This window comes from Mchenga conophoros, linkage group LG6 (genome assembly GCF_057382185.1).
Source record: "Mchenga conophoros isolate Kocher_MC1m ecotype Shallow Benthic linkage group LG6, M_conophoros_male_GT1.1, whole genome shotgun sequence".
Taxonomy (NCBI): Eukaryota; Metazoa; Chordata; class Actinopteri; order Cichliformes; family Cichlidae; genus Mchenga; species Mchenga conophoros.
In genome coordinates this window covers 25653372-25670949 of record NC_140531.1, presented here as the reverse complement: position 1 = coordinate 25670949, position 17578 = coordinate 25653372, and the positions used below count along the sequence as shown (strand labels likewise).

The 17578-nt window shown below is 40.3% G+C and overlaps 1 protein-coding gene across 5 annotated transcripts in view; it reads left to right on the top strand.

Annotated features, from left to right (window-relative positions):
• Positions 1–284: 284 nt before the first annotated feature.
• Positions 285–17578, top strand: part of kdm4c (lysine (K)-specific demethylase 4C) — a 30768-nt gene continuing 13474 nt past the window's right edge. The window contains exons 1-14 of one of the 5 annotated variants that reach the window (XM_085277027.1): positions 285–508; positions 2128–2294; positions 2539–2714; positions 3456–3570; positions 5283–5476; positions 8496–8545; positions 10208–10311; positions 10585–10722; positions 10975–11168; positions 11762–11985; positions 12166–14189; positions 14288–14399; positions 15532–15713; positions 16125–16368. In XM_085277027.1, coding sequence (XP_085133153.1) covers positions 2151–2294; positions 2539–2714; positions 3456–3570; positions 5283–5476; positions 8496–8545; positions 10208–10311; positions 10585–10722; positions 10975–11168; positions 11762–11985; positions 12166–14189; positions 14288–14399; positions 15532–15713; positions 16125–16368 — 3901 coding nt within the window. In that variant the 5' untranslated portion in view covers positions 285–508; positions 2128–2150. Of the gene's footprint in view, positions 509–1009; positions 1192–2127; positions 2295–2538; positions 2715–3455; positions 3571–5282; positions 5477–8495; positions 8546–10207; positions 10312–10584; positions 10723–10974; positions 11169–11761; positions 11986–12165; positions 14190–14287; positions 14400–15531; positions 15714–16124; positions 16369–17578 lie in introns of those variants that run through there. The other 4 variants (XM_085277028.1, XM_085277026.1, XM_085277024.1 and 1 more) reach the window with 4 other exon arrangements.

Sequence of the window (17578 nt, the reverse complement as noted above, 5' to 3'; positions counted from 1 at the left end):
CTCTCACAACCAGGCAACCCAAAACTTATTTTCATCAGATGCCTAAAAGAGCCTCGGCTAAGTTAAGCTACTATTAAAAAATCCTTTGGGATTTAACTTAAGCTTAATTGTTTTAGCCCTTGATATTACAAATTGCACAATTAACTCCAGATTTTTTTAAAATTTATTTATAGCTTTAAAAACAAAAATAACTTTCACCTCTGGGCCTCAAGGTGCAGCTATAGAAATGACAAAATATTAGACCAGCACTTTTTGACTTTTTAGCGCTGGGGATGCAGGTGCACTTACTACCTACGTCTCTGGCTGCGTTCCAGTTGACGGGCTCGCCTCCCGATCCGCAGATCTCACAGCGCCTGGATAGGTTACTGCACCACGGCCGTGCCTGTGGAGGCGGTGTGGGACACCGCCGTTCTGCACGGCACGAATCAGCAGCAGCTGTCATGTGAATCAGCTGTACGAACAAGGAAGGGGATAAACAACAACACGACCCGAGTCTTTCTAAATCAAGGTAAAACAAAACAAAACAAAACCCTGTACACTTTAATGCGGACATGATTTGAAATACCGGCGAAAATTGTGCAGAGGAAGCTAGCTTTGCGCCAGTTTGTGTGAAAGCAGGGTGCATTTCGTGACTCCTGTGCAGAATTAGCCGAGCTATCAACAGCTAAGCGTTAGCACTGCCACAAACACAAGTTGGCACGCTCTCATGCCACTGGACTTCTCGCGGTGTATGTTTTGGCTTTGTTTGTTGGTCTGTTGCTAAACTTGCATAACACATAACAGTAGAGAAGTGCTAGATGAAATGTTCTGCACTACATAAAGTGGCGAAGGGGGTAGCTACAGGCCTGTGTGCAGCCTTCTTGTGAGGGGCATTTAAATCTCATTGACTCGTGCAGTAAGAAGTTAGCTAACGCGATAGGTGGCTTAACTTAACACTTTGTAATGCTTTGCCCTCTCTAACTGTTAGCACCAAATACTGTTGAGCCGCAATGCCCCACGAGCACACATTAAATTAAAGCCGGTGGGTATCATTTAAATATAAGCGAGCTAGTCAGCCGAGCTAGCAAGCTGCGCTGTTTGTTCAGCCATTATTTGGCATCCTAACAAAACGTAGGCTAGTTGGCTAGTTAGCTTGTTGGCAGACAACAAAGATCAGCAAAGCCAGAAGCGTTCATGCAGTGTTATTAATACGTAAGTACAATTCTGCTGTGATTTAATGGAGATATTTATCCCTATATATATATATATATATATATATATATATATATATATATATATATATATATATTTTATGCCAGACAGAGGTTATGCAGGGTTTTAAAACGATTGTTTTAACACCCCGACAAAGAGTAAGGATGTAAACATTGTGCTTAAGCATTTTTTAACTCCCCTCCCAGAAAACTTGCTCCAGCCTGTGATTGCCTATTACATAATTAGGTTGCATACCACTAATTGGGTCGCATATAATGTAGATTGCAGTGAAGTAGCCTTATAAAGAAGTATAAGGCCAAACAAACACAACAGCTTCACCCGTTGATCCTTTGTCTGGATACACAGGAACCTCAGAGTTGGGAGTGGGATGGGTGGAAGGGACAAAAATCTGAAAAGGGTTGTTGGCATGAGCAAAAGGATCACTAGATCACATCCACAGTTGTCGAATCTCTATCTCCATCTAGTGGCGAACCTGTCGGTTACACGCAAGTCAGTTACCCTGCTAATGAGCACAAGATCTTCTAGTAATGCGATTTGTATTTTTTGCAATCGTCAGAAAAACTAAAGAATTTCTAACATTATAACTATAGTGAAGCTGTTTGAAATTATATATCATTGTGATGAGTGTGGAAAAAGTGAAATAGGAGGTGAACAATTGTTAAATGGCATTTTGCATTGTATTTTGCATTTGTAACAAGACTTGGTGCTGGGGGTGCAAAACCATCTGTCCTCTTGTTGCGCCACTCTTGAAATTCACTCTAAATAACTAACTAATACCCTGCATTTTCACTAACCATAGACAGTATAGGGGTAAAGTATTTTGACAGATACTTTTTATGTGAATTTTAAAATTCATACAAAATTCACATTAATGTTGGAACATCATCAATATCTTCTGTTTTTCTTTCTCCTCAGGTTTTACCTGGTAAGGTGGCAGGATGGCGGGAGCAGAGGTGCATACCGCTGCAAACCCCACCTGCAAGATTATGACCTTCAGGCCCACTATGGAAGAGTTCAAGGACTTCAACAAGTATCTGGTTTATATGGAGTCTCAGGGTGCACATCGGGCAGGCCTGGCTAAGGTAAGTAGTGAGTTGAATCAGACCTTGGACAGTTATTTTTTTTTAAACTTATCATATTGTTACCTTATCTTAGTGAGTGGGTTTACATTTTATACGTAGTTTGAACCGAAGTTGGATTTAGTCAATCAAAAGAAGAAAAGGAAGAATGATGTATAGTGTGACATGTAAATGCACAAGGAACTGACTTTTTCTTTTGAATAAATTTCCTACATCGTTGTTTTTGATTCCTCTGTTTATCCTTCAGGTAATTCCTCCTAAAGGCTGGAAGCCCCGTCGCACCTATGATGACATAGATGATTTGGTCATCGATGCTCCAATTCAGCAGATGGTGGCTGGCCAATCAGGGCTCTTCATTCAATACAACATCCAGAAAAAACCTCTGACGGTGCAGGAGTTCAGACGATTGGCCAACAGTGACATGTGAGTTTTAACTAACTGGTTTACATGCTTCGTTAACTCTAATAATCAGGAGGAATAGTTCTTAATTTCACACAAATGTTTCATTTTGATGTTGTCACAGCCAAAACCCAATTTCTTCAGAGTTTGAGTATTTACAAACCTTTGTAAAAGGCCTGTAAGGTTTTGTCTTATACTAATAAAGAGAAATTGACCACAAGCTGGCAAAACAGTATTAAACATGACCATTAACAAAATAGAATAAAGGAGAATGAAATGAAATGAATGAAAGCTTAATAAGGTTAAAATTACATAAAAAGGAGGTCAAGTAAACAGAAAGAGCAGTAAATAAACACGAATCAAACAAAGAAGCTCAATATGTAAAAAATTACGCACATACCATAGAAAGCAATGTGAAAAGCTTAATATACAAAAAGCCATAAATAAAAATCAAAAATACAATAAAAGTGAATTTTTAAAAAAGGTAAATGTTTAAATTAAAGACTATGTAAAAACTGAATAGAGAAGTAAGCATGATGTAAAGAAGCTCACATCAGTAAAGTAAAATAAAAATAGGATACTAAATCTAGCGAAAAAACACAAGCATAGCAAATATTATTAAAACAAAGTTAAGAGTAGAAATAAGTTGCTTTGGTGTTGGTGTCAGTAGCTCTGATTCTGCGTCTCCGGTTTAGACCACAGCAAAGTACTTGTACAAGGATCGCTGTCTAATGTCAAATGAAATTTCTTTCTTTTTCCTCACAGGTACTGTACGCCTCGCTACCTGAATTATGAAGACCTTGAGAGGAAGTATTGGAAGAACCTCACTTTTGTTTCACCCATATATGGTGCTGATGTCAGTGGCAGCCTCTACGATGAGGTAGATGGATCTTTCTTCTCTCTGTTTTTGCTTCTTCTTTTTTTTTTTTTAAATGCATGCTGATGCTAAAGCCAACCTTTCTAGTTTAGCTTTCTCTTATTACATTCCCTGCTGAGTTTTTACAATTCGTTTTATCATAAGCAAAATAATAACAAAATTAAATTGACTGACGATCAGGTTCATGGCCTGTTCCTTTGTTATTTCATGACGAATGAAGCAGATAATATTTGAACTTGATGAGTGTGGAACATGTATTTAGTGACTTGTGAAACAAGTGTCAAAGTCTACCTTCATGAATGGAAATACAGAGAGTTACAACAAGGTGCAAATCACTGGTTACACTCAAAAACAAGAAGTCTGGATTAAACTTTGACAGAAAACATCTAAAATAGCCAGAACAGTCCTGGAAAAATCATTTGGACACATGAAATGAAAATTCACTTTTACCACAATGATGGATAGAGAAGAGTATTGAGAAAGGAAGAAACAGATTCAGGCAAATACTGCAAAGCTGATTAGACAGCACTTCACAGTACACGTCAGGGGTGTCAAACTCAAATACACAGTGGGACAAAATTCAAAACTGGAACAAAGTCGCGGGCTAACGTTAATATTTGTTGAAATATATTTATTCCTCCAGATATAAGAATGAATCTTTTCTTATGGACTCAAACACGTTTTGCTGAAAAACTGAATATGGAACAAGCAAAGCTTAATACTAAACAATATATATATTAGCTGTATAATACCAGTAGGCCAGCTCTAATAGTAATTTGGTATGGCTTCGCGGGCCAAATGTAATTAGGCTGACGCCTATGGTCCACGTGGATAATGACAAAGCATACTGCAAAAGCAATGGAAAGAAATGGGACATCATTCAATGCACAAGAAAGTCAATTAACCCCAGCACAATAGAGCAGCTTTTCACTTATTAAATACACAACTGAATGCGGAAATACCCAGAAACAGGTAGTAAAGGCTCAGCAGAGCACCTCAGTGGAGGAAGCGCAGTATTTGGTGACGTCTGTCAGATCAAGATTTCGGGCAATGATTGACTCCAAAGGATTTTTGGCCAAGTGTTAAAACCAATCCTTATATTTAATAATGGTTAGCTTTTTTTCACCGATTAGTTCTGAGCCTTTAAAAATGAGGGAGTATGTATACAAATAGCTGCAATTCCTAGTTTGGTAATGCAAATAGTTTTGTTAAATAAAAGCTGAAAGTCTGCACTTTGATCATATCTCGATTGCTTGATTTAAAATCCACTGTGGTGGAGTACAAAGGGAAAATTGACATTTTAAACGTGTCACTGTCCAACAACTCACACTTTACCGTATATCAATATTGGAACTGTTTGACATTTCTACATGCACACAAATACACCAGAATAATGAAAGTAATCAGAAGGATCTTCTACACAGGGACTTCAATAGTCATTACAAATCCTCCAGTTTTGCACTGCATTGTTGACCCCCAGTAAAATCAGTGAATAGTGCGGTTTCTATTAATATAGAGTGATTGGAAGCCTGAGTAGCATTTCTTCATTGCTGGCTTGAACAACTGAAGGTCAAAACATGTCGAGCAGCACTTTAGCGACACAGCGCACTTGTCTCTTTGTGTAGCTGAGCTGATAGTGATTGGATTTAAAATGCCATCATCAACTGCGGTACCAATCTGTAACCCAGGTCTAAAGCCTGTTTCTCATTTTCTAGGATGTGGATGAGTGGAACATTGCCCACCTGAACTCTATCCTGGATGTTATAGAGGAGGACTGCGGTGTTTCCATTCAGGGTGTCAACACTCCATATCTATACTTTGGTATGTGGAAGACTACCTTCTCCTGGCACACCGAAGATATGGACCTTTACAGCATCAACTACCTTCACTTTGGAGAGCCCAAATCTTGGTGAGTAAGGAACAGTGATTAGTAGGAGATGGAATCATTTTTGTGTTTTCTATTCGTCACTGAGTTATAATCTGACTCCTACAGCAAGAAGGTCTAATCTAACAATGTTTCACAGATTGTATCAGTCCTTTTTCTCTTTTCTATTAACCAGGCAGACAAATTAGACAAAAATGAGAAATTTGAAGCTAAAGGTGATTACAGCCCTTTAAAAGCATTATATCGAAGTCCTTAAATAATAAATGCAATCAAGGTTCAGAGCACAGAAGGCGTTGATCATTAAAGAATAGTCAAATTGGGGTTTTTTCCAGTCGATCTTTGTTCCTACCTCCACTTATGGCCAAGGGCTGTGTCTTGTGAGACAAAAGGATGACCTCATGGTTACACTGAGCTTCCTTTGAGTGGTGGCTGGGTTACTTTCGAGACAGGGTAAGGACACTTGGTCATTCAGGAGGAACTTGGAGTCTTTACTCTTCCACACTGAAAAGCAGCCAGTTGAGGAGAAAGCATCTAATTAGGATACAGGCGAGGTGTTTCAGGCACTTCCTACCTGGAGGAGGCCCTGGGGCAGACCCAGGACTGGTTGGAGAGATGATATCTCTCAACTGTCTTGGAAGCATCTCAGCATCCCTCTGGATGAGCTGGAGGCTGTCCAGATAGAGCGGGGTCTTGGCTTCTCTGCTTAGACTGCTTGCTCCATGAACCCAAACCCAGATAAGTGGTTGAAGGTGGATGGTAGATGGTTTGGAAAGCCAAATTCTAGATTTCAGTAGAGGAACCAAATGCAAAAAGAATAGAGAATTCTGCTGTGCAATAATACAATACATTGAACACTTCAACTCTGTTAACAAGTCTCTCCTTTAAGTTAGAGGACACTATTATAAATACTATTCACAAAAAAAGAGGGAAGTTTTCCTCCACTGAAAAGTGGCTGGTTTGCAGATAATTGTCTATACTTTTTTTTTTTTCAAGGTAAAGAGTTAACTCAAGTTTTGTGGATTTGTGAATAGTCAAAGAAACAATTTTATGTGACATGTTTAAACAAATACAGGGCATAGTGGGGACTATTTTAAGGCTGAGAAAGTATAGAGGAGATGCATATCCTTTACATTTCTAGCAGAGCTGGAAAATAGCTTTTATCATGGATTTAAATAGCAAGTATTTACAGTGTTACAGGTTTAATTTGATTTACATGCCAATTCAAATGCATAGAGACCCCAGAGGATTCTCCCTGTGGTTGTTTTTGGCACACAAAGAAATAAATGAGTGTTGAGTCTCTAAGTAGTGGTGAGAGCTGTAAAGGAACAACAGATGAAGCAATTAGGCTACATGTGCAGGCAGGGAATGTGTGGCAGCTGTGCTATTCTCCACGGGTGCAAGCATTTAAATTGACTTCTCGGAAGCTGTCTTTCCTGTATGTACAACAGACCAAGGTGAAATTTGGCATTTTAGCAAGTCAATCAATACGGTACACAGTTAGCACAAACGCTTAACACAGATCAAAACCATAAACTCTTAGTAGTAGTAGTTTGTTAAGCCTGAGATTTCTCATTGTCTTTGAATTGAACGGAACTGCATTAGTACGGACAATTAGAGCTCCAAATCGTCCGTGTTGGAGGGTTTTGTCTTATACTTTGAAAGTGTGGCATCCCAGCAAGCATCATTGATTTTTTTTCTTACAGATTAATTGGGGTCTGGGGATATAATTACTGGAATTTTCTCTGTTGTTACTCTTTCATTGAGCCAGCTTAATGAACAGATTTTTCTTTTTTTCAATTCATCAAACTATCTTCTTCATTTTAGAGGACGTACTGTATTGACCGCAGTGAAAGGTATCATGATCCATCACAGAGTGCCTATTGCACAGGTCTGATTGGTATTTGCGAAAGGAATTATCAGAGCTTAGTCATTAGGAGGTTAGGACTAGAGTAATAAAGGTAAAGAAGAAGTGGAAATGCAGGTAGATCAGAATGAAGTTTGCTTTTCATTTCTTTGTCAGCTTGGTTGTTCCATTTCTCTCTCTTGCCCTGGAGGGAGTTTTGCTCATTAGAGCAGTGAGCCCTGCAACCCCACAGGGATCAGTGTCACAGCCAGACACACAGAAACAGTCATACACACTCAGAAAGAGCAGCCTGGTGTACCAAATATTCACACACATGCATACCCTTATCATCTAGTACTCTCTCATACACACACACTCACTGACGTAGACTCTTTCATCTCACTGATGTGTTGACATCTTGTCCCTGGAGGGGAGCAGCTTAAAAGATGCACTTCTCTCACCTCTTCTCAATCCTGTATACCCTCCCCCTCCTCTCCCAAACTCCCCGTGTCACCTCTACCTGAGGTTTGCTTCCTTTTCTCACCCTGTCTCTCATTGCCGTGTTAAACTGACAGGTGGTATGATGATAGAAATTCCACACACCTGAGGGTGGATGGTACTAGTCAAATGGAATGCCTAGTCAAACCTAGAGGGAATCTTGTCACGCTTCATGGATTTCTTGCAGGGAAGTTTGAGAAGATTATATATTCAGGTTGCATCAGCAGCATGAACGAGAAGACACAGAATAAGGTCATCTTGAAATTCTGCAAACTCATAACTCAGCAGCAATCACCGATGGTTACTGTGTCCTTATCGGACACATAACTGGGCTTGAATTTTGAAATATTATAGTGGCCAAGATTTAATATAATATGAAGACCAAACCTTAAATGGTCACATATGCTGGAAAAATATGGGTAATTGTAAAGGAGTGTGAGCACAGCTGGGGGATTAATGATAGGATCATGCTGTATGTTGTTAAGATTACATATAAAATAACAGTGCAGTGTATTAAAAGCTTGATCCACCTTTCTGAAGTTTTTCACTTGTCCACCACTTGATGGCAGTCTTGAAACTGCAAATGCTCATTGAAAGTTTGTTTGCAACTGTCAACACATGGTGCCCCGTAGACATAATTAACAGAGCATGTTCATACACAGTCAAAAATAACTCTCTGCTCCATATCTCTGTCTTTAACAGGTATGCCATCCCCCCCGAGCATGGGAAGAGACTGGAGCGCCTGGCTACAGGTAAAAGATTAAAAGGAGTTGGGTTGGGTAATTTAACAAATATTGAATCGTGATCGCAGCATACAGAGGCAGGTCTGCATTAAACAACAACATCCACTTCATAATTAATCTGAGTGCGCTCGAGAGAACAACCTAGATGTAGCATGCTAATGAACTCTGGCTGCAAAGAGATGTAACCTGACAAATCCATAAACACATAAGCCCATGTAAAATAGATGTAAAATGCAGTCGAAATGCCGATTGGCTCGCTCAGTAAGTTGAAAGACAACTAATTTGAGAAGAAAGACAAATACATATAATTCAGGGTTCTCCAGCCTCCTTTAAACTGAAAGCTGTATTACAAAATGAAAGCTGCTGATAGATACTCCTGTCCTACATTTGTTTTTTTGTGTTTATTCATGTGTCACATCAAGACATTCAAACAAATCTCTGAACCAATCCAACCAATGTTGGATAGTTTTAATGAAAAACCACACAATATTTGGTTTAGCCGTATGTCCATGCCTATACATTTCGGTTTCAGTATGGCATTTAAATGACTTAATATTAGTTTCCAATTAATTATTACTGATGGTTTTTGTTATGTTTTTCTTTGTCTGCATATCTCACTTTATCTATTTCATAAATCGTTGAGAGTACTGATGTTGCTTGGGGTCTCAGCGACTTATAAAGCTGGATTGTATGCTGGATTGTATTGTATGTATTAAGGTCACCCTTACAAATCAGATGAGCTCAATTTTAATCTGTTAGTCTTTTTTTTTCTGCTGAAATGGTGTCTGAATAATTAAACTTGAAGTCATTGTCTAGTTTACCATCCTTGCTTTGTCAGACTATATAGACCACTGTAAACAAAGTACTGGTTGTTGCAATGATCTTCTTTTTTGAGTGGATGAACAGAGATGAACAGAGACAGAGATCTTTTTGTCTTATTGTTCCGTTAAAGCCTGCTATCCCCAAGACACCTCCATACAGCATTTTCATGGACGTTAGTAAAACTAAAAACTGTCTTTTAGTAGAATGTATTGCATGTGTTTGTTTTGCAGCTGGAACAGCTTTTCTAAGAGAAACTGTGTCATTTAGTATTTGCACATTACAGCCATGGTTTGCACATGAAACTGCAAATCCAAAAGTGGTTTATGACCCAAAATAATTTTTTGTTACAGACAGCCATTTCCAATTTCTTATATATGAGAGTCCAGTCCACTATGCTAAATTGTAAAAAAAAAAAAAAGAACATAAATAATTGCAGTTCTTTCTCTAGGATAGATGGTACTGACGTGACTGCACAATGCATCAGTGAATTGACAGATACAAAATTAATTGCTGACTGTTGTTTAAGTTTAAGTACAATGTTTTAGGGTTTTTTCTGGCTGTAGTTGAATTCATTCTAAACAGAATACTGCTGTATTTCTTTCACCATTTATCAGGGAAAGTAATTATGTTTAAGATAAGCTAATAATTGAAATAATCTTTGGTTTCCATTATGGAAAAAAATGTCACTCTACTCGATAAATATTAAAAATGTAGCAGTCGATAATAAGCCAGTTCTCACACAGCTTTTCGATTTGGCTTTTTCATTCACCTGTTTTTGTTTTGTTTTTTCTCTCTGACAGATTAAGTCTCTCTAATGGTTTTTTTTGTGTATGTGTGTGTTTCTGTCAGGTTTTTTTCCCAGTAGCATCAAGGGGTGTGAAGCTTTCCTTCGTCATAAGATGACTCTAATCTCCCCTTCTGTACTGAAGAAGTATGGTATTCCCTTTGATAAGGTAGGTTCTCTGTCCCTTTGAAGAATTACTCTCAGTCTTAGTTCCTTTATTTACCACCTGTTTGAAAACAGCTTTTGCTGCTTCTAAAATAGGCAGTGTTAATTTTTATTGGTTGCAGAAATCCTCAGTGGTTTATTTTAAACTTTTCATTTCTTTTCTGTGTTATTATTTTTTTTAAACCACGAGGACATTTAAAGGTCAATCACTCACATACACACATATAAACCAATCTTTTGCTCCTCTTTCTTTCCTTCTTATATGACAAATTGCCAGATTACTCAGGAAGCCGGAGAGTTTATGATCACCTTTCCTTACGGTTACCATGCTGGGTTCAATCATGGATTCAACTGTGCAGAGTCAACCAACTTTGCCACTTTACGTTGGATCGACTATGGAAAGGTTGCTACACAGGTAAGAGTGCACTTAATTCAGTATAATCATAATTTAGATCTCAAATATATGGATTTAAGATCTAAATTATTTACATTTTGAATAGCATCCCAAGTTTTTTGGTAATGTTGTTGTAAAGTTTTGGCCAAAGATCATCACAAAAAACGAATATCTTGCTATTTAGCCTTGAGTCTATTGTGGAGTCTTATGCTGAAAGAAATCTCTTTAATATAAATCTAAACTAGAGATCTCTTTTTTTTTTTCCTCCTGTAGTGCACGTGTAGCAAAGACATGGTAAAGATATCAATGGAGCCTTTTGTGAAGCGTTTTCAGCCTGACAGATATGCTAATTGGATGCTGGGTAAAGATTCAACGTCAATTGACCACACACTTGCCACTCCCAGTACAACACCAGAGCTGCAGAGCTGGTTGCAGAGGCGCCGCAAGACCAATTCTGGAAACAAAGGGTACTTTGTTTATATTCATGCAATGTTTATTCTCTTTTCTTTAGTTATTTTCACACCTTCACTGAAAACCTGAACTTTTCTAGATATTAACAACAGGAGGTACACGTGAGTTTCTAACGTTCCAGCTCAGTAGTAGAAAATCCGTGTAATGTCTTATTGTACATATGTCAGATAGCATTCACAGCGTCGGTGGCGTGTGTCCTGTCTGCTGCAAATACTATCCATGCTACACGCTTGTCTTAGCCAAATGGGCTATTTTCAGTAGTGATAATGTGGCTGACAATGTCCCAACATTCTTCACCCAATATTGTCCTCTTGAATTCATGCGTAAACAGCTTGTGGCACATTATTACATCGAGTAGGGTTAATGGTGGTAGTGGGCACTTCATTTGGAGTAGGAAAGAGAGAGTGCATATATGCATTGGATTGTGATAATTTAACGACTGGTAGCTTTGGTGCAGTCATTGGTGATCTAGTATTTGCCCTCTCAAAAGGCAAATCTTTCTACATTCGCTTTTAATGCTTTCATTGCTTTTCGGTTTCGTTCAGGGTTTTGAGTTTTAATCTTCTTTGATCTCTTCACCTTCTGACGGCAGCCACTCTCGTATGCGCTCCAAGCGCCTCAGGACCACAGAAGAGCCCGTTGACTTGGATGGCACCTCAGCGCTGAAAAGCAAGAGGAAAAGTTCGGCAGGTCCTCCCAGCCCGAAGGTACGAAGGTCTGTGGCTGGGACAACCGGCAAAAAAGAGCAGAAAGAGAAGAAAAAGGAAGCTGAGTCAAAGCACAACCAGAGTCAAAACTCTGTTCAGCTCTCTGGTAAGAAACTGACAGATGATAAAGAAGATATTTGAGATATTACTTAATTTTTTTTTATGTACATAGCTGTCTGTGTTCCTGGTTTCTTATATTTGTAAACTCCTTCATGTGAGGTCTGTAAAAACTTTTGGCAGTGACTTTTTTTCATATTTTAGCCAGCCATTCTTTTATTCTCAACAGGTCCTTGCAGACAGATGTGTGTGGTCAAGGTAAATCGTGTAGAGAGTAAAAGTTTGGGGGTTTCTAAAGACCACTCTCATGACTCTCACGATAGTCCCCCTGCCTCACCTTTGAAGGATGACCTTAAGGCAGAAACAGACACTCATATTGACCCACAATACCTCTCAGGGCCAGGTCTCACAAGCAGAACTGCTGAAAGTCTCAGACAAAGGCCCGAGGCTACTCAGGCAGATCCAGGAATTAACGAGCCAAGGTGTCCCACTTCTGAACAAAGAGACCTCTCATCTCGTAAAGACTGCTCAATCAGGATGCCTCCTGTGGAAGCCAGTGAACACAACTCAACTTCCCACACAAGCACTGCTAATGAGACTGTGGTGAACTTGTGTTCCCCTGTTTCTAAAGCTCACACATCTGCTTCAGTATGCAGAGAAGACACTTTAAGTGAAATATTCAACACTGATTGCAGCATGGACACAGGTACAGAGAGTTACTCTAACAACAGCTTTAAAGCAGAGAGAACGGACGCAGTTGTTGATTTGAAGCCTATCAATCCACACTCCACTACAGAAGCACTTTATGATCTAAAAAGTGAGCCAGTAGAGGGGGGTAGCTGCACATCATGTAGCTCCCCTTCTACACACAATCGCATTTTAAAAAGTAACACTGAGGAAAATCTCCCCCCCCCTCTCCTGCAGAGGAATGCAGTGGATATGCCACAACTCACTCCGGAGCCTGCAGATAAGGTTGGAATTTGCCCTTTGCCACCTGAACTGACCCAAGAGATGCCCTCGCTTACGCCTGCTGATGATGGCCTGACTGATTTTTCAAAATCTCGATCGTGTAGTCACCAGATTGCACCTGTGCTTCAAAGGGAGATGCCAACTGGCTCTTCATCCTCACATGGAGCCAGACAAGAAGAGAAAGAGGCTGATTTAGTGATGTCAGCAGAACTTCATACAGGAGAACATGCCAACAACTGGCATTTAAATTCCCCATATAATTGTGAAGGGGCAGCGGTGTCTGGTTCAGAAGGAAAAACGGCTCATTTAACTGCCAGTGGTATGCACAAAATAACATCTGGTGGTGTCCATGAAATGATGATAATGCCTGCAGTTGCTGCTGACAAGGATCACGCAAAGCTGGAAAATCTTACTGCACCGAACAATGCCTCCCTTGGGCAGCTTGTTCAGAGCACTGCACCTCAAAGAGAACAGAAACCCAACTTACAAGAGTTTGCAAATAAAGATAATTCCAAAGATCCATTTCAAAGACAAGGCGGATTCAGTACCTCGAACAAAAACATCCCAGCCCCTGCCCCTCCATTATGCACTCAAAGTGACAGCCACTCAGCATTACAACTACAGCATCACACTACATACTCCTCTTCCTTTTGTACACCCCAGCACACATACACAGAGCCTAAAACATTTTCCAGTAGTATCTGGAAAAACTTTAATTCCCAAAATCCTGCAGTCCTCATCCAAAGTCTGCACCCAGAGCTCCCTTCTGACTTTACCCACGACCCTCTACCTTACACCATGTGGACTGAACCTCAGTGCAAAGAGGTCACTGACCTGGAAAACCCTGAGCAAGAACTACGTGAGTCTGAAAACCAGGAAGGAGAAAGTGGGCCTCTCACCTGGGCTCAACTCGAGCCCACTTCTCTAGTTTCAGTTGGTGCTATGGAGCCTTTGGGGCTTTGTGGAGAGTACGAGTTGCAAAGAGATGATGGGGCTGACGCGCTGTCCCTATGCAGGGAGCTGGGGAGACAAAGGGAAGCTGAGGAGAGACTCCATTCGGATACTGCTGTTTCACCTCTCAGAACGGGAGATGGAGAACAGGATAGGGTGTCTGATATGGAAGAAGGAGGATCTGATGACGATGAGGCAGAGCAGCACAGTGCCAAGAGAGAGAGCAGTAGTGACTCCTCTGATGACGACGATGATGATGAAGAAGAAGAAATAAATGATACAAATAATTATAAGTGCAATGAATCAGGCCTGGAACCTGGGGAGGTTTGTGCTGTGAGTGTTTTTTTTAAATAGTCAATTATAATAGTTTACACATTACAGAAACTAAAAAATAATGTTTAACACCTTCAATCAATCCCTGTCCATGCCAGTATCCTGCCCTGTCAATGAAGAGGACCACTAAGAGCTGGCGTCACCCACTCAGGAAACCCACCGCAAGGGCTGTACCAACTGCTGTCAAACAACAGGTTGCCAGTGACGACGGTGGGCACACTGAAAAAACACACGCATATATACAGTTAACACAGTTCGATGAAAGGTATTGCTATGGTTGAGCCTTAAAAAAGACATTTAGACAGCGACACATGCACACAGTATAAGCCAAGAGTCAAGCTTATTTCAATAAAAAACCCAGGGACATTTCCTGTTGTGGTTAGTACTGCATGGTGGGTGGCACCGGGCCAGAACCCATGATCGTTAGACTTCTTTTTGGTTGCACTGGAGCGAACAAGAATGCAATCATCACAACATTTAGATGTTAATCCGTTTTGTAGTCCAAAAACAATAACGCATACTTTGTAAAAGTTTGTATTTCTAACACAATATACTCAGAAGTAATAGAACTGACTCTGTTAGCAGCATGAACAACAGTCTTGACAAATATAAAGTACACTCAGGTAAAATTTGTGTTTTTCCACAGTGAGCCATTCCACCCTGTGGTCCATACTTCCCCTCCTCATTTTTCAAATTTTATGTCCCTCCGAAATGATTCTTTTGACGTCAATGCACACATAAACCAAACACATTTAATTCTCGGGCCTACCACAGTAAAATGATCTAGTGATAGATATTCTATTTGTTTTCATGGTTTTAATGGGGTGGGGGGAGGGGGGCCTCCATTAACAACCACTAATGTGCATATACACACACAGTCACATTTATCATCTCTGTAGTTGTGAGAAAGGATGAATAATTCAGCAGCCGTTGTAGTTGTTTATCTGCGAGTAAGAAATGACCATGGCTGTGAGAAGCCTGTTTTATGATCATGAGAGTGCTTAATTATTTTTGAGTAAATTTGGAAACTGACAGGCGTCTATTCCGTGAAAATGTTTTTAAAGTCACTGGAGGAAATTGTCACCACAGCGGCTGGATTAGCTCTGACTTCTGCAGCGATTCTGTGCAGAAAATGCTGCAGAATTCACTTTGTGTTGCGTTTTTTGATATTCTGGCCAGATGATTATTTCACATTCAGAAAAGGCTTAATTAACAAACTACCAGGCAAGAGATTCGTGGTTGGAATTGCATGAATCATTGTCCGCGCCCCAGTAAAAGAAACCACCGTTTGAATAGATGAGTGATTACAGAGTAAGTAAGGCTTTATTTCGTCTCCATTTAGAGCCACCTGAAGCAAGCTTGGCAGAAGAAGAGGGGCAGGAAATGGAAGCGTGGGCAAAGCCGCTTGTCTACCTGTGGCAGAACAAAAAGAGCTGCTTCTCAACAGAGAGGGAGTACAATGCTCATGCAGCCACCATGCAGCCGTACTGTGCAGTGTGCACACTTTTCATGCCCTACTATCAGGTAAAGGGGAGGTCAGCACAAATTGGGAGATGATTGTCTTTAAAACATGCACAGTTCCACTGGTGTAAATTGAGTGCGCATTGCAACTTTCTTCTCTTGAGAATGTTGAAAGATCACATTTCATTCTGTGTTTACATCATTTGCCTCATTTGGCTAGCATTTTTGCTACTCCAATTAGAGGTTGTTTCAGTATTGCACTGGTCAGTGGTTCTTATCCTGTGTTGAGCTCATATGTCTTTTTTTTTTCTTTTTCTTTTTTTTTTAAAATCCAACCGCTTTACTGATAATTGCAGCTTTTCAGCACATTTCCAGCTCTAAATGTAGTTAAAGTTCAGTCTGGAGAGACAATTTTGAGTTTTTCGTCTGTCAGAGGTTTTTATACATGAAAATTACAGTCTCTTCCTCCCCTAGGCGGAAGACAAAGCAGAGGATAATAAGCCTATGGTAGCTAAAGACACCTTCCAATCTTCATCTCCAATGGAGGGTCCCTCACCTCATGGTGGAGGGTTTAGGAGAAGCAAGCCCCTGATCCCAGAGATCTGCTTTTCTTTTCGGGAGGAGAATTGCCCCCCTACTCCCACTAACCCACTGCTGCAGGAAGACGGCACCTCCCCTCTGCTCTACTGCCAGAGCTGTTGCTTGCAGGTCCATGCAAGTATGTATGCACAAGGCAACAGTAGCACATATATTTGAGTTTTTTTGTGTGAGAGGAGGGGGGTAGAAGATACAAACTGATGTGTATAGTTTTTAAACTTCATGCCATCTGTTTACCACTTACCACCAGGCGACATTCTTCGTTTTCACATGTTGTGCTTGTGTTACTGATGTCATTATTAGAGGGTCAGTGGGTTTAAATCCTGACTCATTTCTTCTGTATGTTCCACCCTCTCTCTGTTTCCCTTTCTCCCCCCTTTCTTTGTGGTTTGGAGTATTTTATTTCCCTCGTCAGACTGGGGGTGAATCCTCTGTTTCCGCCACACACAGTTCCTGTTCAAAATCCCCAAGCCAGTAACAAGCTCTCACACATTTTCTTAAAAAAGGGAAGAAAAAATCCCTGGAGCTTTTCTTTTCCAGGCTACTCAGACACGACACATTGTGCATTGTCGTAATCCCTCATTCACACGGATCTCTGTCCCAATCATGCACATTTCGATATCTTAAGCCTCCAGCCGGCCTTACGCACGCGCGTACACAGACGCGCGCGCAAACGCAGCTACTTTTAAAAGACTTAGACAGCAGTATGCCCAGCTTTCAGTCAGTTTGAGTCACTCTTACTAACGTTCACTTTGCCATATTTTTAGTCTGCTTGGTCTAGGATGTTGTGCATTTATTGTGTGTGTGTCTGTAAGTCTGGTGGGGTGGGAGTTAGAGATGAAGTGTATGTCATTTGACACTGATGAAAAAGCCACAAGTTCGGTTTCGAGCCCCAACAATAAGTACATGTTGATGTAGCTTTCTGCCCGTTCTGTTATTTGAACTCTGGAAAGGAAACAGAGGTGGGCTTAGATTTTGTTTTTGGTTTTCTGATGGATAATGCAGGAAAAGAATAGTGACATGCACACATATACAGACTTCAAGTGTGTTTTTTCAAATAAAAATTCCCAACCTACGTGTCTAAAGCCTCTAGCTCATGGATTGTAATCAGCTGCCAGCTTTGAATAAGATCACGTTTGTTTTACTAAATGAAATCCCAGTGTTTTTCTGTTCAAGGCCATTTTTTATTTTGGAAAAACATTTGGACGCGAGGACTCAGACCAAAAAGCAAAGTTGCTGCTGTGAAGTGTCTAAAATGACAGCGTGCTATGACACACGTTAATATGAGATAAACCCACACAGACGGACGCCTTCGTAAACAACGATGAATT